General features: G+C 41.5%; 1 protein-coding gene across 2 annotated transcripts in view; it reads left to right on the top strand.

Annotated features, from left to right (window-relative positions):
• The window catches only part of PAK2 (p21 (RAC1) activated kinase 2), a 95120-nt gene that overhangs the window by 25186 nt on the left and 44517 nt on the right, over positions 1 to 25417 (top strand). The window contains exon 2 of one of the 2 annotated variants that reach the window (XM_025375607.1): positions 16284 to 16497. In XM_025375607.1, coding sequence (XP_025231392.1) covers positions 16311 to 16497 — 187 coding nt within the window. In that variant the 5' untranslated portion in view covers positions 16284 to 16310. The remainder of the gene's footprint in view (positions 1 to 16283; positions 16498 to 25417) is intronic. The other variant, XM_025375608.1, reaches the window with a different exon arrangement.

Below are 25417 nucleotides of genomic sequence, written 5' to 3'. Positions count from 1 at the left end.
AACCCCCCAAAAAAAAAAAAAAAAAAAAAAAAAAAGTCTGAGGTTGGACATATTCTTATGCATGTGTTCTTTACTTGTCATCTGTGAAATGCCATCTCCCATCTCTACCCACTGTGCCAACAGATAATACAGGTATTACTCCATTATAGTGGTAGTTAAATAAAGGGATTAAAAGGAAGAGTGTTTTGGCGTTCAGTATGCAACTTGATAAGTGGCAGTAGTTTATTTGCCTAAACTGGCTAACATCGTTTATTTGAAAAACACATTTTGAGGCCGGGCGCGGTGGCTCAAGCCTGTAATCCCAGCACTTTGGGAGGCCGAGACGGGTGGATCACGAGGTCAGGAGATCGAGACCATTCTGGCTAACACGGTGAAACCCCGTCTCTACTAAAAATACAAGAAAATTAGCCGGGTGCGGTGGCGGCGCCTGTAGTCCCAGCTACTCGGGAGGCTGAGGCAGGAGAATGGCGGGAACCCGGGAGGCGGAGCTTGCAGTGAGCCGAGATCGCGCCACTCACTCCAGCCTGGGCGACAGAGCAAGACTCTGTCTCAAAAAAAAAAAAAAAAAGAAAAGAAAAACACATTTTGAGTTTTCTATGATGTATATAACATTTTGTTAGGTGCTCCTTGGGAATACAGAGAGCTATAAAATTAGTGTCTTCTTTTTTTTATGTTAGACGGAGTCTTGCTCTGTTGCCCAGCTTGGAGTGCAGTGACGTGATCTCAGCTCACTGCAACCTCAGCCTCCTGGAGTCAAGCGGTTCTACCTCAGCCTCCCGAGTAGCTGGGATTACAGGCGAGCGCCATCACGCCCGCCTAGTTTTTGTACTTTTTGTAGAGACGAGGTTTCGCCATGCTGGCTGGGCTGGTCTTGAACTCTTGACCTCGTGATCCACCCGCCTCAGCCTCCCCAAGTGCTGGGATTACAGGCATGAGCCACCGCGTCTGGCCTCTTTTTAAAATTTTTATTTTTATATTTTATTTTCTTATCCTCTCTCAAAAATTAGTGTCTTCTCACAAAGAGTAGAGTTCAGTATAGGAAATATGATACATCGTAGTAGCTAATAATAGAGCCATAACTTATAAATAGTAGAGCTAATAACCAGGTCATAATTTGGTTAATGAGTGTTTGCTAACTGTGTAATACATATGCTACAAAAAGTTACCATTATAGACATCATAATCTCTAAAGATGTAAGAACAGAACCACTGTCAATTTGCATTCAATTCTGTTCCGTAGTTTGATCTTCATTTAATTGTAAATTTAAATAAGGTTTATATGTCATCTACAAAGCAAAAAAGTACAAGGATTTTTTTTAGTGATCTTACTATGAGCAGGTGTGGTTCATTCTTCATAAGCTGGTGATTTTATATAATTTACAGAGTTCTAAAAGCAAATATCCAAAAATGTATATTCAGAGAAATCTAGGTTTTAACTTAGTCCCATCTCTCCCAAAGTAACTATTTTTTAAAATTATGGTTCCTCCGCCAGCCCCATCCCCAACCCACACGGTAACTGTGGATGGTGATGGATGTCTTCATTTTGATTGTGATAATTATTGCACAGTATATACGTATATCAAATCATCATGTTGAATATATGCAATTTTTTTCGATTATATACCTCAGTAAAGCTGGGAAAAAATTATGGTTCTTCCATTTAAAAAAATAGAAATAAGTACACCCACGTGTGTGTGTGTGTGTGTGTGTATTGATATACCTTCTTCCCCCCCATCTCGCTTTGGTAAATGACAGCTTCCCATATATTTTTTTCCTTCCAACTGATTTTCACTTCATATATCCTGGAGATTACTCCATGGCAATATATAGAGCGATTTTCTCATTTGTTTTTATAGCTTCAAAATACTTGAGTGTAGAATGTTCTGTAGTTAGTTGAGCCATTCCCCTACTTATGGCCGTTTGGGTTGCTTCCGGTCTTTTGCTGTTACTGATAATGCTACAATAACAGCCTAGTGCATGTGTCTTTTCATATTTTTGCAAGTATATCCTTTGGATAGGTTTTTAGAAACGGGATATATGGGTCAAAAGGTATATATATAGTCGGTACTCCTAAACACTGTGTTATACTGCTTTCCTATGACATGAAAATTGTGGATTATTAGACCTATCCTCACAGAATTTTAGGAGGAAAACGTCAATATAATGCCCTGACTATAATAGAAAAAAATAAAAGGCAAACAATTTATAATGAAATACATGTTTTTATTTGTAAATACTTGATCACAACTATACTAAAAACCATTATGCAGTGACCAGAGACTTGTGTCTATAGATAGGGGTGACCACAGTACAGTCTCATCATATGGACTCTGCCGTTGGTGACTCAACCAGCATGAGCGCAGTATGCCTAGTGACATGATTTCCGAAATTGTGAATAAACTTCTTGGTAAAGTCTGAGCAAAAGTACAAGCTCCTCTTGGTTTACATAGCGGTTGCATATCTGGAAAATTCAGTGTATGCTAAAACTGGAAAAATATTTTCATATGTGAAATAGAATTGTGTCCTCAGTTCAGATCATTATAAGTTTTAAAATGATAAATCAACACGTGGTGGGACACGAGGAGCTGTGCGCACATTGCAGAACATCAGATACCTGTGACCTCTGCTCATTAAATGCCAGCAGAACTGCTTTTCATTCCTAATCATGTTTATTTTTTACACTCTTTGTTTTGATTCCTTTTGCCAGAGATATTTTACTAGTTTTGCCCAAGACACTATTTTTAGCTTTATTGATATTCTTAGTTGTATATTAGTCTTATATTCAATAATTGCTGCTTTTATCTTGATTATTTCCTTCCTACATTCTTTGGATTTATTTTACTGTTTTTTTGGACTTCTTAGGTTGGATGCTTCACTTGTTAATTTTTAGTTCTCCTTTATTTTATTTACTTATTTATTTAATTTTTTTTTTTGAAACAAAGTCTCACTCTGTTGCCAAGGCTGGAGTGCAGTGGCGACTGCAGCCTCCTGGCTGAAGTGATCTCCTGCCTCAGCCTCCCGAGTAGCTGGGATTACAGGTGCAAGCCTCCACGACCAGCTCATTCTTTGTTTTTATTTATTTTTTCTTTTGAGACAGAGTCTTGCTCTGTGCCTCAGGCTGGAGTGCGGGGTGCAATCTCGGCTCACTACAACCTCCTCATGGTTTAAAGCAATTCTCCTGCCTCAGCCTCCCGAGTAGCTGGGATTACAGGCGTGTGTCATCACTCCCGGCTGATTTTTGTATTTTTAGTAGAGACGGGGTTTTACCATGTCGCCCAGGATGGTCTTGAACTCCTGACCTCAAGTGATCAGCTTCCTTGGCCTCGCAAAGTGTTGGGATTACAGGCATGAGCCATTGCACCTGGCCTTTTTTTTTTTTTTTTTTTTCAGGGTCTTGCTATGTTACCCAGGCTGGAAGTTCTCCTTTTTTGATGTAAACATTCAGAGCTAGCTGGGCACTGTAGTGCACACCTGTAATCCCAGCAATCTGGGGGCCGAGGAGGGTGGATCACTTGAGCCCAGGAGTTCAAGACCAGCCTGGGCAACATAGGGAGACCCTTTCTCTACAGAAAATACAAAAATTAGCTGGGCATGGTGGCGCACGTCTGTGGTGCCAGCCACTCGGAGGCTGAGGTGGGAGGATCACCTGAGCCCAGGAGGTTGCTGCAGTGAGCCGTGATTGCGCCACTGCACTCCTGCTTGGGTGACAATGAGTCTCAAAAAATATATAAATAAAAAATAAAAATTCAGAGCTGTAAGGGCCTCATATCCTAGCATGGTTTTTTGTTGTGCTGGTGGTGAAATATGCATAACATAAAATGTTTTATGTAACCATTTTTAGGTGTACAGTTTGGTGGCATTAAGTATATTCAGTGTTGTACAGCCGTCACCACTGTCCTTTTCCAGAGCATTTTCATTATCCCCAGCAGAAATTGCACATCATGGCCAGGCGCGGTGGCTCAGCCTGTAATCCCAACACTTTGGGAGGCTGAGGTGGGTGGATCACGAGGTCAGGAGATGGAGACCATCCTGGCTAACACAGTGAAACCCCGTCTCTACTAAAAATACAAAAAAATTAGCTGGGCGTGGCAGCGGGTACCTGTAGTCCCAGCTACTCAGGAGGCTGAGGCAGGAGAATTGCTTGAACCCGGGAGGCGGAGCTTGCAGTGAGCCAAGATAGCGCCCCTGCACTCCAGCCTGGGCGACAGAGACTCCATCTCAAAAAAAAAAAAAAAGAAGAAGAAATTCCGCATCCATGAAGCTGTAACTACGCATGTTGCACTTTCCCCAGTCTCTAGTGACCTTTATTCTACTTCCTATGAATTTGACTACTGTAAGGTATCTCATTTGAGTGAAATTAATACAGTATTTGTTAGGCTGGACATGGCAGCTCACACCTGTCATCCCAGCACTTTGAGAGTCCACAGTGGGAGGATAGCTTGAGCTCAGGAATTCAAGACCGGCCTGAGCAACATCGTGAGACCTTGTCTCTGCTAAAAAGTTTAAAAGTTAGCCGGGGATGGTGGTATGCACCTGTAGTTCCAGCTACTTAGGAGGCTGAGGTGGGAGGGTCGCTGGAGCCCAGGAGGTTTAGACTGCAGTGAGCTGTGATCATGCCGTTGTAATCCAGCCTGGGTGACAGTGAGACCCTATCTCAATTAAAAATACATATATACAGTATTTGTCCTTTTGTGTTTGGCTTATTTTACTTAGCATATTATTTTCAGGGTTCACTCTTATTAATAGTATATACCAGAATTTCATCCGTGAGCCAGGCATGGTGGCATGTACCTGTCGTCTCAGTACAGCTACTTGGGAGGACCAGGTGGGAGGACTGCTTGAGTTCAGGAGCTGAAGGGCTGTGGTGCTGTGCTCTGATCATGTCTGTGAGTAGCCACTGTGCTCCAGCCTGGGCAACACAGCAAGACCTCATCTCTTAAAGAATTTTTTGTGTGTATATATACCACATTTTTGTTTTTTTTGTTTTTTTGTTTTTTTTTTTTTGAGACGGAGTCTTGCTCTGTTGCCCAGGCTGGAGTGCAGTGGCCGGATCTCAGCTCACTGCAAGCTCCGCCTCCCGGGTTCACGCCATTCTCCTGCCTCAGCCTCCCGAGTAGCTGGGACTACAGGCGCCCGCCACCTCGCCCGGCTAGATTTTTGTAGTTTTTAGTAGAGACGGGGTTTCACCGTGTTAGCCAGGATGGTCTCGATCTCCTGACCTCGTGATCCGCCCGTCTCGGCCTCCCAAAGTGCTGGGATTACAGGCTTGAGCCACCGCGCCCGGCTATACCACATTTTGTTTATTCAATCCTGCAAGTTTTTTATATATAGTATTTTTTATTTTATTTTATTTTATTTTATTTTATTTTATTTATTTTAAAGACAGAGTCCTGGTCTGTCTCCTATACTGGAGTGCAGTGGCACCATCTCGGCTCACTGCGACCTCCACCTCCTGGGTTCAAGCAATTCTCCTGCCTCGGCCTCCCAAGTAGCTGGGATTACAGGTGTGCGCCACCACGCCTGGCTAATTTTTGTATTTTTAGTAGAGACGGGGTTTCTCCATGTTGGTCAGGCTGGTCTGAAACTCCTGACCTCAGATGACCCGCCCACCTCAGCCTCCCAAAGTGCTGGGATTACAGGCGTGAGTTACTGTGTCCGGTCTCCTCTTTCATATTTTCTATCTCATTGTCTGCAATTAGTTCATTGTTCATCAGTTCTCTCTAACACTATGTCTGCACTGCTTTTTACTTCAAATGCTGAGTTTTAGCTTTCACTTATTTTTTCTTATTGGTGAGAAAGAACTTACCAATAAGTTCACCATACAGACTTATTGAAAGTTCTGTATGGTGTTTTCATATTTGCTCTATTCTGCTTTTATTTTCAAGCTGCTTCTATGTGTTCTGTGACACGTCATTCCATATCTGTGGTTTTCAGAGATTTTTCCTCCTCTTGCCATCACCATTTTCAAAATGCTTAAGGTTTTCTTGTTCCTTTCTGTCCAGATGGATTTATTCCTGATTGGTCGTTATGTGCATTATAGCCTTTTTCAGGCCTAGCCTTAGGTGGGAGGGGAGTCCTGTTAATTTTTCAACCTTAGGCAGTCTGGGTTTTACTACCTGTCCCCTGTGGCAGCCATCAAAGTGGAAGCATGAGGTCTCCAGGGTTTAGTAGAAATCCCTCAAGAATAACTAGATTAGTAAATTGCTTACTCTTTTTGAGTTCCTGGTTTCACTTTGGTTTGGAGCTCTGTGGAATCATCTCTCTTGTTTTACTAGCCCATCCATGCATTTAAAAAGATTTGATATGTTATCCAGTCCTTTATTTTAGAGTTTGAAGCGACGTTTTATTTTCCTTCTTTTTTACCAGCCCCAGCTTGTGTTTTCTACATCTCTTTTCTCCCTTTTCCTCTTTTCTTTCTGGCTTTGCTACTAGTGGGACTGATGTTATGGCCATTGTCACCACATGAGAACACCCTTTTCCTTCTGAGTTGTGAACCTTCTATTTAGAAGTGTGTGTTGTCATCTTCAGGTGATTTGGAAATGTTTTCATTCATGCTTTTGCTCTCAAAGGCATTTGAGGCTCTTGTTTTTTTGACTGGGGGAGGGAGGGACCACTGGTGTTGGGGCTCTTGCAGCTTCTTGAGAGATTGTTGAATGTCTGGGTAATTACTTAGTGCTGCGTTACTGCATTCATAATGTACTGAAAAATTAAGACTCACTTGCTATTTATATGAAAAGTAAATAAAAATGTAAAGCGAAATTGTGCTTTTAAAATTATTGTGTTTTTCAATAGAATATGGTTTACACTTGGAGTACTATAGTTGATCCCAGCAGATAATATTAAGTTTAGTAATCTCCACTCTGGGCTGACCGGTTCCAGATACCACTCCGCTGTTGGGTTCTGCTGTATGTTTAGCTACCCCTAGTCTCCTTCAGCAGACAATTGAGGAGTTGTTTGTGTTTGAGCCGTGTCACAGTTAAACAATGGGCCTCTCAGAAGAGTGCAGTGTGTTTGGGGCACACTTTTTGTTTCGCCTACTTGTTTTTCACTGAAAAGTAGCAAAAAGTGTTTGAACAGATTTAGAGAGAAGCACTAATTACTGTTTGCTCTTTTTTTTATAAAACATTTTTGACTAATGGTTGAGCAAAACATAAGGTAAATCAGTGTTTCACCATGAATTATTTTTATACTTAATACTATTTTTGGCTAACATATAAGATGAACATAAAGAACCTTACCACAGTCTCATTTGGTACTTTTCAGGCATTTGACACTGTCAGAAGCAGCAATTCACACACAAAAAGTACTGTTTTTTGGAAAAGAGAACTGAAGGTCATGAATCAGATGTGAGGGGAAAAGTATAAACCTTTCTAAATATATTTTTGTTAATATGGGGTACTTTATGTTGTCTAGTGCTGTTTGATTAAGAAAACAAGTTCAGGCTGGGCACAGTGGCTCACGCCTGTAATCCCAACACTTTGGGAGGCCGAGGTGGGTGGATCACCTGAGGTCAGGAGTTTGAGACGAGCCTGACCAATATAGTAAAACCCCATCTCTACTCAAAAATAGAAAAATTAGCCAGATGTGGTGGTGTCTGCCTCCCAGCTACTTGGGAGGCTGAGACAGGAGAATTTCTTGAATCCAGGAGGCAGAGGTTGCAGTGAGCCAAGATGATGCCACTGCACTCCAGCCTAGGTGACATTGAGACTCCATCTCAAAAAAAAAAAGAAAAAAGAAGAAAAAGAAAACAAATTCAATTAGCTGGGTGTGGTAGTACACGCCTGTAATCCCAGCTACTTGGGAGGCTGAGGCAGGAGAATCTGGGAGGTGGAGGTTACAGTGAGCCAATATCGCGCCACTGCACTCCAGCCTGGGGGACAGAGCGAGACTCCGTCTCAAAAAAAAAAAAAAAAAAAAAAAAGGCAAATTCAAGAATAGTATTTCATCTGTGGATAGAGTATGGTACCATAAATCAGCACACATTGCCTGATACATGCACAGTACTTGCCTTTGAATTGCTTGAGGTCTTAGGTAGGAAAAGCAGATAAAATAACTAAGGGTTTATAGTTGTAATTGGTCACCGAAGAATGGTCCAGTGTATTAGCATATAGTAAGAAAAAAGAGCATGAGATTAAGAGTTGTTAGGAAACTTGAGTTCTGGTCTTAGTTCTGTTAGTAATTAGATTGATGTGCCTTTAGGCTAACCACTTACTTTTTTGGAAAGTTGGTTTTTTTCCACATATAAAACAAGGCAAATGGACTAGATGACTTAATCCTTCACAATCTTAATACCATCCGAATTTGTTTTCCCGTGTAACTCAAGTTTAGAGGATGTGAAGGATCTTTTTGGGCAAGGAATGACCTTAGGAAGGAAATCATTTTCACTAAGCCTTGAAAGATTTGGTTGGGTAGATAAAAGGAAAAAGAAAAGCTAAGAATGCAGAAATCGATACATAAAAATTACTTAGGCCAGGAAAGTCTTTGGTGTATTTGAGGAATATGAGGCACAGGATTGACGTGCATTCCATGAGATGAGATTGACTCAGCAGTTTGGAGTTGAGTGGCCATAATGCCAGAGTTTAGTCCTCAGTCTGTAGGTTATGGGCAGCTAGTCAGGACGATATGTAGCCAGGGAGAGCCATAGCACTTGTTACTTTTAGTCAACTTCTGCATGATAATTAAGGTATATTTAACCAATTCTGACTTCTTTCTCCCAACAAAAAACTGAACACAGAGGAACCCTCTAGGGAGCTAGTTATTAGGTGGTACAAAAGTAATTGCGGTTTTTGTCATTGCTTTCAATGGAAACTACTTACTTTTGCACCAACCTGATAGAGTTTCTTCAACAACAGTAGAGACTGAGAGAAATCCAGAGATGAAGTGGTAAGTCCTCAGCTAAGCAGGTGGCAGAGGCATCAGTGTTGTATCGAAGGGTTGTGCTTGTATTTACTAAGATCTAGTCACTCATGTGGTGTATTAGAATTGTTGCGGCATATTCGTCATCTTGAATAATTTCATTAGGGACATCTCTGACTCAAGTATACTGTTAAATCTGGGATTTGTTTAGGCAAGTATTGCTTAAAGGGTAAGTCATGTTAATTGGAATTTCTTTGAGACAGCTCATTCAACATGATAGTGTATAGTCACTAAAAAGTTCTGAGAACGCAATGCTCTGGCTCCTGTTTCGTTCTACTAGACTGAATATGTGCAGAAAATTAAAAAGTTACTGCACAGTATACTAACATTGAGCAGTAGGAAAAAATAATTTTTTTTTTTTTTTTTTTTTTTTGAGACGGAATCTTGCTCTGTGGCCCAGGCTGGAGTGCAGTGGCGCAATCTCGGCTCACTGCAACCTCTACCTCCCGGGTTCAAGCAGTTCTCCTCCCTCAGCCTTGTGAGTAGCTGGGACTACAGGCGCGCACCACCATGCCCAGCTAATTTTTGTGTTTTTAATAGAGACGGGGTTTCACTGTGTTAGCCAGGATGGTCTCGATCTCTTGACCTTGTGATCTGCCTGCCTCAACCTCCCAAAGTGCTGGGATTGCAGACGTGAGCCACCAAAGGATAACCAAAGTTTAAGGAAAGGCTGTGTTCTGAAGGTTGCTGTGTAATGTCATTTGCTTAGAATTTAGCATTGCTTCTCGTAAGAATGAAAGTGTCTCTCTGGCTAAGCCACGAAAGCCTACTCATCTTTCTGATACTGTAATGAAAAGCGATATAGTAAATACCATTGCACGTATTTGGATTTTTCAACACGTTACGGATTGAGGAGGTTTTTGTACCCTAGCTTGGAAATCTAGCTGTTGCTTATTTGTTCTGTTAAAATGTGTTCTATCGAGTATAAGATGAAATAAATATGAGTCTTCTGCCACCTCCATAAAACATCAAAGCATTTGGGGTATGTAGGTGAAGTATAAAGATGGAGTACACTTTAAAGCAGCAGTTCTCAAAGTGTGGTCTGCAGTATCGTGGGGGAGTCTATGATGTCGAAACTTTTTTCAGAATATTCTTAACACATTATTTGCTTTCACACTGTGTTGACAAATGGATTGATGGGGTAAAAGCAGAAGTGGGTCAAATTGCTCGTTACTTTAACCCATACCAAAGCCATGGCCACGTGCTTGCGGTAAAGTACCAGCCTCACGTAATAACATACTTAATGGAACAATAAAGTTATTGATCAAGTATTCTGTATAGCAAAATGGGAAGTACTCATAAGGTACTTCTGCATACCAAAGTAGGAATCGTTGTCTTGGAGATAACCACTTTTGCGAGAGAGCTAAACTAGCCCTCTGTTTCATGGAACACCTTTTTTTATTTGAAAGAACAACTGACCCACATATTCTGGTGGTTCAGACTTAGGTATTTTGCAGACATTTCCTCAAAAATAGTGACAGAATGTGTTGCTTCTGATATAATTTAGGCTTTTAAGCAAAAATTAGAGTTTTAGAAAACTTGTATCCGCTATGTTGATTTTAGCAGTTTCCCAGCACTTGAAAGACTTTTCTGATGAGATGGGTGGTGATATTAATGAATGTGATTTTATTTTTACTGCACAATGAAATGTGTCAACATTTGAAGTATCTTCAAAACCCAGGGAACAATATTTTCCAAAAACCGACACATGACATCGTAAAACTTCTGCATAGGTAACAGATTCATTCAGAATTCGAGAGAATCAATTGGCTTCGTGTAATAGAGTAAAAAGGATTCATTGCTGTGGTTTCGGATTCCACAGCTAACCTTTTAGGAAGGTCAGGTTTAGTGTCATACCGAAGAAGAAAATCCACAATTATGTGAAAGCTGTTAAAATGCTCCTGCCTTTTCGAAAAGGTGGTATCTGTGTGAGACCAGATGTTTTTCATCATCCTCAGCTAAAACAACGTAGCACAACAGATTGAATGCAGAAGCAGATCTATCATCTGGCTGTCTTCTACCACACCAGACATGAAAAAGACTGGCCGAAATGTCAAAGAATATCAGTCTTCTCACTCAACTTACTTTGTTTTGGGAAATAGTCATTTTTCATAAAAATGTATAACCTGTAATGGGTTTGTTGTTATTTTTAAATGAATTATTTAAACAACTTGGTTTTTTTGTTTGTTTGTTTTGCTTTGTATTTTTGAGACAGATTCTCACTCTGTCACCCAGGCCGGATCTGGCACGGGTGGCATGATCTCGACTCACTGCAACTTCCGCCTCCCAGCTTCAAGCGATTCTCCTGCCTCAGCCGCCCAAGTAGCTGGGATTACAGACATGCGTCACCGTGCCCAGATAATTTTTGTATTTTTAGTAGAGACAGGGTTTCACCATGTTGGCCAGGCTGGTCTCGAACTCCTGACCTCAAGTAGTCCCCGACCTCAGCCTCCCAGAGTGTTGGGATTACAGCGCGAGCCAAGGTGCCCAGCCAATAACTTGTTTCAATGTCTCATGCAGTAAATGTAGATAGATATAACCCTCATCAACAAAAACTCTTTGGACTCTTCATTAATGTTTAAGAATGTAAAGGGTATTGTGGCCAAAATGTTTTGAGAACGGCTACTTTGAAGGAGCTGAGTAGCTTTCATAGGCCTGTGTTGAGAGCAGATACTGATAAGGGGAATGCCTGACCTAACTTAAAACAAGTATGTGTTGGTCCTTCCCGCTAGGTTATGAACTCTTAGAGAAGACACAGGGTGTCTTTCATTTTCTCTAATGTCTAGCATAGAGTCTTATAAGTAGTAATGATGATAACAATTGCAAAGACTTTTTATCTTTGTTAGTTCATTTGATGTTTATTCTGTGAGTAGATATTAATTTGAGATATAATTTGCGCAGCCTAAAATTTACCATCTTATAAAGTGTACAATTGAGTGGTTTTAGTATATTCACAAGGCTGTGTGACCCTCTCCACTGTCTTCATACCGAACCTTTGCATCCCCCAGAGAAACTTCATACCCATTAGCAGCCACATCTCATTTCCCTCACTCCGTAGCAACCACTCGCTAATCAGCCGTGTTTATGAACTAAATTCCTTTCCATCTCTGTGATGCCCCTGTTCTGGACATTTCATGTGAAATAGAATCCTACAATATGTGGCCTTTTATGGCTTTTTTCCACTTAGTGTTCAGGGGCCATCCATCTTGCAGCATGTATCAGTACTTCTTTTTGTGGCCAAACAATATTCCATCTTATGGACACACCACATTTTGGATATCTGTTCATCAGTTGATGGATATTTAGGTCTATCTTTTGGCTATTATGAATGCTTCTGTGAACTTTCATATAAAGTTTTTGCGTGAACATATGTTTTCAGTTCTCTTGGCTGTATACCTGGGAGTGGAATTGCTGGGTCACATGGTAGCTCTGTATTTAATTTTTGAGGAACTTACTAACTCCCTTTTTAATAGAGTTTTTATTAGGGGATGATTTTAGATGTACAGACAGATTGCAAAGATAGTGCATTTCCTGTATACCTGTCACCCGGCTTCCTCTGATGTTAACATCTTACATAACCGTGATACGCATGTCAAAACAAAGAAGCCAGTATTGGTGCCTTACTGTTAACTAAATTCTAGGGTTTATTTGGATTCTACTAGTTGTTTCACCAGTTTCCAGGATCCAATCCAGGGTGTCATGTTGCATTTCTGGTTCTGTCTCCTCTGATCTGTTACAGTATCTCAGTGTTGGTTTTCATGTCCTTGACGGTTTGGAGGAATGTAGTGGTCAGGAGTTTTGTAGCATATCCCTCAATTGGGGTTTGTCTGGTGTTTTCTCATGATTAGACTAGGGCCGTGGGTTTGTGGGAAGAACACCCCAGAGGCGAAGTGTGTGCCCCATCACATTAGATGAGGGGATAAGTAATAGGGTCGCGACTTGTTGCTGGCGATGTCAGCTGTGGTCACTTGGGTAATAAGGCATGTTTGCCGGGTTTTTTCACTGCGAAGTTGTTTTTCCCTTGCCATACACTGTTCTTTGGAAACACTAAGTTTTGCCTTCACTCAAGAGGAAACATGGATTAAGCTGAAACTCCTAGAGGGAGATGTATTTACCTATTTTATTTGCAGTTCTTCTGTAAGAAAGATTTGTTCCTTTTCTCCCATTTATTTACTTACTCATTTATTTATGTCAGGATGGAATAACATATTTATTTGATACTTTGGGTCATAATCAAATAGTATACTAATTTGCTCAAATCATCCCAGCATTGGCCTATGGAAAATCTTTCCTGTGTCCCTTTGGCATTTCTTCATCCTTTTAAAGTGCTCCCTTGCCTTCTGACACTACAGCGTGCTTTGGGCTCATCTTGCATTTTCCCTGTCCCATGCCTAGAGTCAGCCATTTCTTCAAGGAGTCGTGAGACTTGGTGAAGTGATTTGCCCAAGGTCACACACTAAGTCAGTGGTGGAAACAGGATTCCATCCAAAGCAGTCTGATTCTGGAACACATGCTGTTAACCACAGAACTGGATAACATGCAGCTGATTTTTTATTATTATTATTATTATTATTATTATTATTATTGAAGGTGCATTGGCAGTTTCTACTCATGTTCCATCGATATGGGAGCCTTGAGAAAATTCACAGTCACTTTATTGTGCCATGTTTTTTTTTGTTGTTGTTTTTTGTTTTGTTTTGTTTTTGAGATGGTGGCTCACTCTGTTGCCCAGGCTGGAGTGCAGTGGCATGATCTCGGCTCTGCAACCTCTGCCTCCCGGGCTCAAGTGATTCCCCTGCCTCAGCCTCCCGAGTAGCCGGGACTACAGGCATGCGCCACCATACCTGACTAATTTTTGTGTTTTCCGTAGAGAAAGAGTTTCACCATGTTGCCCAAACTGGTCTCGAACTCCTGACCTCAAGCGATCCACCCACCTTGGCCTCCCAAAGTGTGGCGTGAGCCACTGTGCCCAGCTGCAATGTTGTTACTAAGCTTTGCCTTTCTTCTGTCTGTAGCAAGATAAGTCCCCTCTTGGAATGCACACTGGTAGTAGCCCATACTTAGGAATAACCAGTTGCATCCTGCTTTTATCCCACCCCAAAAACAAAATAAATCCCGCATGATGTCATGAGCTAGTTAAGAAGAATCATTTTAGGGCATGTCAGCACCACCTTAGATCCTGCCCTCATGTCTTCCTTAGACCAGTCTTTCACACACAGAAATAGAGATCATTTTCACTCCCTTTTCCCAGACCTTCTCTAGCTAGTTACCCCCTCTATTAGTCTGTTTTGTTTTCATGCTGCTGATAAAGACATACCTGAGACTGGGCAATTTACAAAAGAAACAGACTTAATTGGACTTACATTTCCATGTGGCTGGGGAAGCCTCACAATCATGACAGAAGGCAAGGAGGAGCAAGTCACATCGTACATGGATGGCAGCAGGCAGAGAGAGGGAGCTTGTGCGGGGAAATCTTTTTAAACCCATTAGATCATGTGAGACTCACTGTCAGGAGAACGGCACAGGAAAGACTTGCCCCCATAATTCATTGACCTCCCGCCAGGTCCCTCCCACCACACGTGGGAATTCAAGATGAGATCTGAGCACATTGACCTCCCGCCACACGTGGGAATTCAAGATGAGATTTGAGTGGGGACACAGCCAAACCATGTCACTCCCAGAAATGTGTTTGCTCCTTTACCTTTTTTTATTCTTGCTCTTTCGTAGAATGAAAAAATAATCATGATTTTGAGAGAGAAAATACACCGTAGTGCTAGTGACACACTCCCATCAAGGAAAATAAAAGCTGTAAGATTTGCTATAATCTTCTCAAATTGTACCTACTTTTCTTCAGGTATAAGCATTCAAACTAAATAAAAAATATATTTGTAAGTTCTGAACAGTTAGCATTCTTTTCATTGTATATATGCAAGGTTGTATTTGCTTAAACGCATTAAATAATCTTAGAATCAAATTAAGATCCAGTTACCAATCAAAACCATGTTTAGTGGGAAATATGTTTCCTAACATGGCTTTTTTTTTTTTTTTTTGTATCAGAACTCATATGTAAGTTAGGGATCCTCTCCCTTTTCCTGCTGATTTCAAATTTGTGTAATCTACTTTTTTAAAGACATGCCTAGAAGTATGGGTAAGCAGGGTTGAGGTTTCCGCTGAATTAGCCATGTAGGTAAGAGGGATTACGCAACTGCCTGGACAGGGCATTTGCTGGTGTCACAGAACCTGCGGGATGTGGCCACACTCAGCCTTTCAGCCATGCTCTGTATTTAATTTTGTCAGTGTATCCAGATTGGCCAAGCTCCTTTGTGATTGTCTGCAAAACTCAAAAGACTAATTTGTGTAAATTAGGATGTCAGATTTTCAGAGACCAAATACTGCCTCAGCAGTGCATTGTTTTAAGAATCCTCGGCCAGGCGTGGGGGCTCACGCCTATAATCTCAGCAATTTGGGAGGATAAGGCGGGTGGATCGCTTGAGGTCAGGAATTCGAGACCAGCCTGGGCATCGTAGCAAAACCTCGTCTCTGCTAAAAATACCAAGATTAGGCTGGATGCCGTGGCTCACACCTGTAATCCCAGCACTTTCGGAGGCCAAGGTAGGCGGATCACCGGAGGTCAAGAGTTTGAAACCAGCCTGGCCAACATGGTGAAACCCCGTCTCTACTAAAAATACCAAAAATTAGCCGAGAGTCGTGGCGTGTGGCTGTAGTCCCACCTACTCAGGAGGCTGAGGCAGGAGAATCTCTTGAACCTGGCAGGTGGAGGTTGCAGTGAGCTGAGATCACGTCACTGCACCCCAGCCTGGGTGACAGAGTGAGACTCCATCTCAAAAATAAGAATTTTTTAGTCAAGTTATTGTGAAGGCTAAGTTGTAACTGCAAAGTTGGTGTGCGTGAAATCAGATCAGAGGGGTGCTGTTTGATAGGCTTAATAGCCAACCGTCTGTCTCTGCTCTAGAGGTGCACCTCCCCAAGATATCCTGTAATTTGCTGGTCAGAACATAATTTTCCTCTTTGGAATAAAAAAAAAAGGTTTCATGTTGTCTGTCTTTCCATTGAGAAGGTCTCTTAGAATCTATTGGTTAGATCAGGAGCTTTTGGTAGTACCATCACGTTTCCGTGTGACTTTTCAAACATTTTCCAGCTGACCATTACCAACTTTGTTAGGGGAAATTACCTTTGTTACACCTCAAGAGAGTTACATCTTTTACACATTGATTTTTCCAGAATTTTGCAAATGTCACTCTAAATGGATACTATTTTCTAATTTGGAATTGTGGCAGGGGTAGTTACGACTGTTTTTTGCTTGTTTGTGCCGTTTTTTGCTTTGTTACTAATTGTGTTTTTTCCAGGTTCAGGCCATTTGGTAATTCTGAACCATGTCTGATAACGGAGAACTGGAAGACAAGCCTCCAGCACCTCCTGTGCGAATGAGCAGCACCATCTTTAGCACTGGAGGCAAAGACCCCTTGTCAGCCAATCACAGTTTGAAACCTTTGCCCTCTGTTCCGGAGGAGAAGAAGCCCAGGCACAAAATCATCTCCATATTCTCAGGCACAGAGAAAGGTAAACAGCACTTGTGGTTTTAAGAGTCTCAGTGTTGGTTTATTATTGTATGTTACCCGTGTTGATAACTTTTATGGTGAGAACATTAAAACAGATCATGAAAACAATCGATGCTAATATACAGGCACTGTTTAAAAGGCTAGTTTATTTTAAATTGTGATTTTGAAAGAGAAAAAAATGTAAATTTGTTTCTCACCGTACTTGTTACGCCAGTGAATTTCTATATTCATCTCCTTTGTTTTCTGAGACCTTGGCCATATTTTAATGAGATTTGTGACATTTGAGGAGACCTGCCATTATAAGAATGGTGATATAGGGCCCACAGTCCCCTGTCTGAAATCGCCGGAGCCAACTGTGTTTTGGAATTAAGAGTTTTTGTGATTCTTGAGTAGTAAATACTGTCTTTTACCAGGTATTCTATAATGCCCTCAGAAGAGTCTGAGGCAGCCTCAGTACTCACAGACTGATGTCCTCAGCAAAATATACCTAGTTCGGGGTTTCTCAACCTCGATGCTGTTGACATCTTGGTGCCAAATAATTTGTTTGCAGGGACCTATCTCCTGGGGCAAAATTACTCCAATTAAGAATCACTGGGCCGGACACAGTGGCTCATGCCTGTAATCCCAGCACTTTGAGAGGCCAAGGCAGGCAGATTGCTTGAGCTCAGGAGTTCAAGACCAGCCTGGGCAACATGGCAAAACCCCATCTGTACAAAAATACAAAAATTAGCCGGGCATGGTGGCACATGCCTGTAATCCCAGCTACTCAGGAGGCTAAGGTGGGAGGATGGCTTGAGCCCTGGACGGGGAGGTTGGAGTGAGCCAGGGACATACCACTGTACTCCATCCAGACTGTCTCAAAAACAAAATGAACCACTGGTCTAGTCACACAAAGGTGGGATAAAGGCTACAAATAGTCTCAAATAAGTTGAAATCGCTAAATTAGTTTTGTTGTCAAATTTGAGCAAAAACCCTTCAGTTTTCAGGGCTTTTTGGATTTTAGAATTAAGTAATGGATTACAGACACTAATGGATTTTAGAATAAGGGTAAGGGGTTCATTTGTTTCATCACCTTAAACATGGTGAAATGGCTCTGATGGCTGGAAATATATATATGCGAAGATAAAGATATACCTCTTAATATTCTACATGGAGAGGTAAACCCAAGTAGAAGATGAATGGTGCTTTGTATGTAATACGCCTTAATACACGTTTAAGTGAGATAATCAGTGAGAATTTGAGTTAGTATTAATGAAGAATCAAGTCTTGGAGAATTTAGATTCATAGAGTGTAATCATGGAACAGTTGAAAACCTGTTCATTTCATTGTATATCACCTCTTTCTAATTTTGTTTTATTAAGATTTCTTGTGACGTTATAACTGAAAAGCCTTAATGGAAGTATGTTTTTAAAGTTTATTTAAAGGAAGCGATAAGGTGTGTGTTTGACACATTTGAGAATGGAAAATGTGCTTAGGCTGGATTAGGTAAAGGTTAAAGAGGAAGATGAGGCCGGGCGCGGTGGCTCAAGCCTGTAATCCCAGCACTTTGGGAGGCCGAGGCGGGTGGATCACGAGGTCAGGAGATCGAGACTATCCTGGCTAACACGGTGAAACCCCGTCTCTACTAAAAATACAAAAAACTAGCCGAGCGTGGTGGCGGCGCCTGTAGTCTCAGCTACTTGGGAGACTGAGGCGGGAGAATGGCGTGAACCCGGGAGGCGGAGCTTGAGCCTGGGAGCACAGCGAGACTCCCCCTCAAAAAAAAAAAAAAAAAAAAAAAAAAGAGGAAGATGAAGCAATGAACCAAAAATTGTGCATGGGAAGAAGGCAATGAAGTGTGTATTGGAGTAGTAAGTCAGTATATTTAAAGTGGGAAGACCTAAAAATGGCAATGTGAACATGGTCTTTAAAATTATGGAGGTCAGGAAAAAAAAAGATAAAGGTTAACACCAGAAAAAATCGCTGAAAGAGTTGTTATTACTTCCCTATGGAGAGCTAGAATCAAGGGCAGAGTAGGGGAATTCCCATGATAAAGTATACTTGGGGACGGCATTGGAAAAGGGAAAAGACGGTAAAATGAAACAGAAAGTGTGGACAGTCTGGTGGTTGATTTTGGGTAACGGAAGGGTTTGTGAGCAAATTGAACTGCTTTACGGAAATGCAGGAGAGCGCCCCCATCTCTGGGCATTTTGAGAATCTTCCAGTTTTATAGTCCTCTACTCCTCCTTTCCATTTCTTTCTCTCCAAATTCCTTACCTGCTGTAGCCAACTCAAGGCCCCCCTAAGAAAGGGGGAGTGAACATACTGGTTTCCTAGCGGGGACTCTAATTGCATTTAGGGTTATCAGTTCTTTATATCTGTAATTGATATTCATTCAGTTTTTGTTGGTGATTTCTGAAGTCTTCGTTTTATTGTGTTTACAGTCAACATCTAATAACTTTTGAGTGCTGATCTCAAAACTTTACAAGTTCTCTAAAAATGAACTTTGCCTTATCCTTTTTTTTCTTTCTCTTAAAAAGATTTCTGTTATTGAAAATGTTAAATAAATTCAAAGTAGACAGACTAGTGTAATCAATGCTGTCACCTAATTTCAACATCCTGCCTCCACTTATTTTTTAGATAAAATTACAGTTATCAAAATGCACAGATATTAATTACACAGTTTTGACAAATGGATACACCCGGATATAGGCCATAACCACTGTCAAATTGAATTTGGCTTTTTTACTTTGTGTTGACATAATAGACACAATAGTATATTATCTATATAGTATATAGTCTATATATATGCATACTGTATACTATATAGTATACATATATATAATATATGTGTAGTATATATAGTGTATATGTAATATATATAGTATATATTTATATAGGCTGGGCATGGTGGCTCACACTTGTTAATCCTAGCACTTTGGGAGGCTGAGGCGGGCAGATCACTTGAGGTCAGGAGTTCAAAACCAGCCTGGCCAACATGGTGAAACTCCATCTCTACTGAAAGTACAAAAAAATTAGCCGGGAATGGTGGTGTGCCTGTAATCCCAGCTACTCAGGAGGCTGAGGCAGGAGAATCACTTGAACCTGGGAGGTGGAGGTTGCAGTGAGCCAAGATCGTGGCACTGCACTGCAGCCTGGGGGAGAGAGTGAGACTCTGTCTCAAAAAAAAATGTGTATCTATGTGTATATATATAAAAAACATCCTTGTACCTACCACCCAGCCTAGAATTTTATCAGTACCTCTGAAGTCCCCATCTGCTATGCCCCATCCTGTCATTCTCTTTGTCCCCAATATGCACCATTCTGAATTCTGCATTTTTATTGTAATTTTATGACGTATCTATTCACCCTCAAATATCTGTGGTTTAGGCATGCCTGTTTGGGAACCTTTTATGAATGGAATTATGCTGTCTTTATTTTTTCCACATCCTTTTCACTCAGCTTTATGCTTTTGAGAGTTGTTGATGTGTATGGTGTAGTTTGTTCACTTTCACTGCTGTGTATTGCTGCACTGTAAATATACTGCAGTTTATTTAGCCAGTCTCCTATCTGTAGACATTTGGGTTGTTTTCATGAGTAGTGCTGCTGTGGATAATCTTGAACATACATCTTACTGGATGTGTTGAGGTATTTCTCTGGGGCAAAGCTTCTCAAGCTTCAGGCGATCTGTTTAGTTCTTGAATTGCTAATTAGAATCCCTGGGGAAGCTTAATAACTCTGTGCTCAAACTCCATCTCATTCCAGTTGAATCAGCAATCGGCATCTTTAGGGGCTTACCCTGGGCATCAGTTTTGGTTTTGTTTTTAATTTTTTTAATACCTCAGATGATTCTGATGTGCAGCTCATATTAAAAACCAGTGCATTGGGGGGTTTTGAAATCTGTGTAGTGGACAACACTAAATGAAATAGAAGAATGTAATCAGAGTATTGTGCACACAGTAAAAACGTTGTCTTATGAAAGACTTTGTTTTAGTTATGTGTATACTGAGTCAGGATATAAAATGTATTTCTTGGTGTGTGTCCTGGCTTAAAGATTTAAAGGTTCTTCAGAGGTATATATTTAGGATTAGAATTGCTGGGTTACAGGCTGTTCCCGTGTGTGGCTTGACTAGGTTTGTCAGATTGTTTTCTAAAAGTTTTTAGTGTACATTCTCACCCACAGGAGATGAGAGTTCCCATTGCCGAACACCCTCGGCAGCTCTGGGAGGGGTGAAATAGTAGCTCGTTGTGGTTTAAATTTGCCTTTCCCTGATTACTCAAAAAACTGAGCATCTTTTCAGGTTAATTGACCATTCCTGTGTGCTTTCTGTGAAATATCTCTTCAAGAGAAAGAAATACCTGTTCGCTATCTATATTAGTCAGTTTTCACACTGCTGATAAATTTATACAAGACTGAATAATTTATACAAGAAAAAGGGTTTATTGGACTTACAGTTTCACATGGCTGGGAGGCCTCACAATCATGGCAGAAGGCAAGGAGGAGCCAGTCATGTCCTACAGGGATGACGGCAGGCAACGAGAGAGAGCTTGTGCAGGGAAACTCCCCCTTTTAAAACCAGATCTTGTGAAGACCTGCCCATGATTCAGTTACCTCCTGCCGGCTCCCTCCCACAACACGTGAGAATTCAAGATGTGATTTGGGTGGGGACACAACCAAACCATATCAAGGTCTTTCATCCATTTTTCTACTGGGTTGTTAACTTTTTCGTTTTCTATTAATAAACATTCCTTTTAGTCTATAAACTAATCTTTTGTCAATCATATGATGTTAAAGATAGTCTTCCAGGATGTGATTTGCCTTTTTACCCTTTTAGTAGTATATTTTAATGAATAGAAGTTATTAATTTTGATATAATGGAATTAATTTCTTTTTTTCTTTTGAGACAGAGTCTCATTCTGTCACCCACTCTGGAGTCCAGTGGCTTAATCTTGGCTCTCTGCAGCTTCCGCCCCACCAGGTTCTATCGATTCTCCTGCCTCAAACTCCCGAGTAGCTGGGATTACAGGTGCCTGCCACTGCGCCCAACTAATTTTTGTATTTTTAGTAGAGACAGTGTTTCATCATCTTGGCCAGGCTTGTCTTGAACTTCTGACCTCGTGATCCACCTGCCTCGGCCTCCCAAAGTGCTAGGATTACAGGCATGAGCCACCGTGCCTGGCCTCAATTTCTCTTTTATGGTTCGAGGTTTTTGTTTTTTAAGAAATTTTTGTCTAACTTGGGGTCATAAAGACTTTTTCCTATATTTTTTCTATAGCTTGCCTTTTGCACTTTAAATCTTTGAGCTATCTGGATTTTATTTTTGTATGTCTGTGAAAAGATTCACTTTCACTTTTTTCTTTAAACTTGGATAGTATCCCAGACCATTTATTGAGTCTTCTATTTCCCCACTGACCTATAACACCATTATTTATCAAGTTTCCATGTGAGAGTCTGTTCCTGTGTTCTCTATTTTATTCCATTAGGTTGTCTGTACCTGAGCTAATAATAGCACCCTGTCTTGATTACTATATAATTTTTTTTTTTTTTTTTTTTTGAGGCAGAGTCTCACTCTGTGACCCAGGCTGGAGTGAGTGCAGTGATGTGTCTTGGTTCACTGCAACCTCCACCTCCCAGATTCAAGTGATCCTCCTGCCTTACCTTTCAAGTGGTTGGGACTACAGGTGCATGACACCCAACTACTTTTTGTATTTTTTATATATATATATATATAAAAACTAATGTTTGTATTTTTGTATGTTGCCGAGGCTAGTCTCAAACTCTGGGACTCAAACTATCTGCCAGCCTTGGCCTCCCAAAGTGCTGGGATTACAGGTGTGAGCTACCACACTTGGCTCTTAAATAATTATTCTTAATGTCTGATAGAACAAATTTCTTAACCAGATTCTTCTTCAGCTTTTTCTATAAATTTTAGAATCTGTTTATCATGTACTTTAACAGCAACAAAGAAAAACCTGTGGTTACTTTGATTCTTGGGCCGGGCGCAGTGGCTCACACCTGTAATCCCAGCACTTTGGGAGACCAAGGCAGGCGGATCACGAGGTCAGGAGATGGGGACCATCCTGGCTAACAAGGTGAAACCCCCTCTCTACTAAAAATACAAAAAACTAGCCGGGCAAGGTGGCGGGCGCCTGTAGTCCCAGCTACTCGGGAGGCTGAGGCAGGAGAATGGCGTGAACCTGGGAGGCGGAGCTTGCAGTGAGCCAGAGATTGCGCCACTGCACTCCAGCCTGGGCAACAGAGCGAGATTGTCTCAAAAAAAGAAAAAGAATTGTATAGATTTTGTAGGACAAATAGGGGAGAATTGCATCCATCTTTGTAACTGAGGGTGGAGAATCTGCGGAGCCTCTGTGTAGCCTGTTTACAGGGAAGTTTAGTTGCACGTCGTCTTCAGTCTCAGAGAGACAAAGAGATGTGTGGAATGTTTGGAGGGCAGGATGCTTCTTGATTCCTCCTGTCCCTGGAGCTCTACCTCCTTTTCCTCTTACACTTACTGGTCCTACCTGGAAGCTGAAACACAGCCCAGTCACTGGGTCCAGATTTCGGCATTAGGAATGAGGGAGAACCGTGTGGTGTGTGCATATCCGTGCTTTTGTGAACATAGAAATAACCTGCTCTGCTGCTCTTACTGGATTATCCCGTTCATCACCCTAGTTGTTGCCTTTGGGTTCCCCCATTTCCACCCTCCTCGCTTCTAGTTTCAGCCACCTGCAGCGGTTTGCAGAAGCATTCTCCCACTGACGTCCTAAGCGCTGCTTGTCTCCCTGGTCTTATCCTAATTGCTTTTCGTTCTTGAGCATTCCTCGTGAATTTTACTCTGTGAAATACTCGGATTTTGTGTAGAAGGGAGAGGACTACAGTATGTGCTCAGTACATCGTCTTGAAACAGAAGAGTCTAAAAGGCAAACAATTGTATTTCTATTTTTAAAAAATCGTAACGACCTCAAGATTTTTGCCATCTCTAATGTAAGGCCTGATCTAGAGATAATTCATTTTATTCCACTAAAAAATTTACATCCCTTACTGCTTTCCTTACAAAAAATAAAATAAAAAACAGCTAATATTTTTATAAAAAGAAAAGAAAGACTCTAGGATGTTTTCAGTTATTCATTACTGGTTTTAATTGGCATCACTGAAAAACTTGAGAAAATTAGAAATCCTTTCCGATCATGCCTTTTTGGGGCAACTTGATGGAACAAATCTTTTTTCCACGCTTGCTAATGTGTGTACTATGTGAATAATCAGAGATAAGTGACAAGCAAAGCAGATAGTGTCCCTGCTCCCGTGACAGCAATCTACAACCATGGTATGGAATTACAGGCTATGGAATTACAAGCTATGGTACCAAGGTAGTGTAAGACGTCTGTCTAATCTGGAATGCCTGGGAAGGCTTCCTAAGGAAATGATAATAGAGCTGACGACTGCAGCATGAGTAAGGGCAACGACAGCTACAAAGTGTGTTCCATGCCTGGGGAAGAGCTTGCATCAGTGGCCCACCTGCAGGAGGGATCGTAGCACGTCCGTGGAGCTGAGGGCCGTCCTGTGTTACTGGAAAGCAGAGAGGGCAGGAGAGAGAATTGCAGAAGGGTGTGTGTAGGCACTGCAGACAGCAGAAGAGGCTGAAGAGGTAGGTAGGCAGTGACCAGATCATAAAGGGCCTTGTATTCTATGCTACAGAGCTCAGATTTTATCCTGTTTCCTGGGGAACCATTACAGATTTTTAAACAGGGGAAAGACCTGGCCACCTCTCTGTTTTAGATAGGAGAGAATAATAGGCTTACAGAAAATAGGTTTTGTTTAAAGTGTGAGAGTGAAGTTGGAAACTAGTTAGGAGGTTTTTGCAGTAGCCCAAGTGAGAAATGGCCTAACTAGTCTACTAGTTTTAATAATGAAAATGTCAATGAGCCATTTGACTTTTTAAAATAAGCTTTATTCATACAGCCAGAGTTGAATAATATTGTCTTTATTAACTAAAGCAATTTTCACATCTAGTTATTCAACCTATAAGCACCTTCACTTCTGGTTGGTTATGACTTCGATCTGTAAACAACCTTTCTAATTTAAAAAACTGAATTCTGGCCGGGCGCAGTGGCTCACGCCTGTAATCCTAGCACTTTGGGAGGCTGAGGCGGGCGGATCACGAGGTCAGGAGATTGAGACCATCCTGGCTAACACAGTGAAACCCCGTCTCTACTAAAAATACAAAAAAATTAGCTGGGCGTGGTGGCGAGCGCCTGTAGTCCCAGCTACTGAGGAGGCTGAGGCAGGAGAATGGCGTGAACCCGGGAGGCGGAGCTTGCAGTGAGCCAAGATCGCGCCACTGCACTCCAGCCTGGGCGACAGAGCGAGACTCGTTTCAAAATAAGTGAATAAATAAATACAATAAAAAACTGAATTCTAAGATTAATAATAGTAGCCCATACTTCTCTGCCTATTTCCTAGAGGAGTGGGCCCCAACCTTTTTGGCACTGGGGGGGATGGTTTCCTGGAAAACAATTTTTTTTTTTCTATTTTTTGTTTCATCTTGTTGCCCAGGCTGGAATGCAATGGTGTGATCTCAGCTCACTGCAACCTTCGCCTCCTGGGTACAAGCGATTCTCCTGCCTCAGCCTCCCGAGTAGCTGGGATTACAGGCACCTGCCATGAGGCCTGGATACTTTTTTGGTATTTTTAGTAGAGACGGGGTTTCACCATGTTGGCCAGGCTGGTCTTGAACTCCTGACCTCAGGTGATCTGCCGACCTTGGCCTCCCAAAGTGCTGGGACTACAGGCATGAGCCACTGCACCTGGCTGGAAAACAATTTTTCTATGGGGCTAGCCGGGGGGTGGTTTTGGTATGAAACACTTCCACCTCAGATCATCAGACGTTAGTTAGATGCTCATAAGGAGTGTGCAACCTAGATCCCTCACATGTGCAGTTCAC

Source organism: Theropithecus gelada, chromosome 2 (assembly GCF_003255815.1).
Source record: "Theropithecus gelada isolate Dixy chromosome 2, Tgel_1.0, whole genome shotgun sequence".
In the NCBI taxonomy this organism is placed as follows: Eukaryota; Metazoa; Chordata; class Mammalia; order Primates; family Cercopithecidae; genus Theropithecus; species Theropithecus gelada.
Note: the sequence above shows the minus strand (reverse complement) of the source record. Positions and strands in the feature narration are given on the sequence as shown.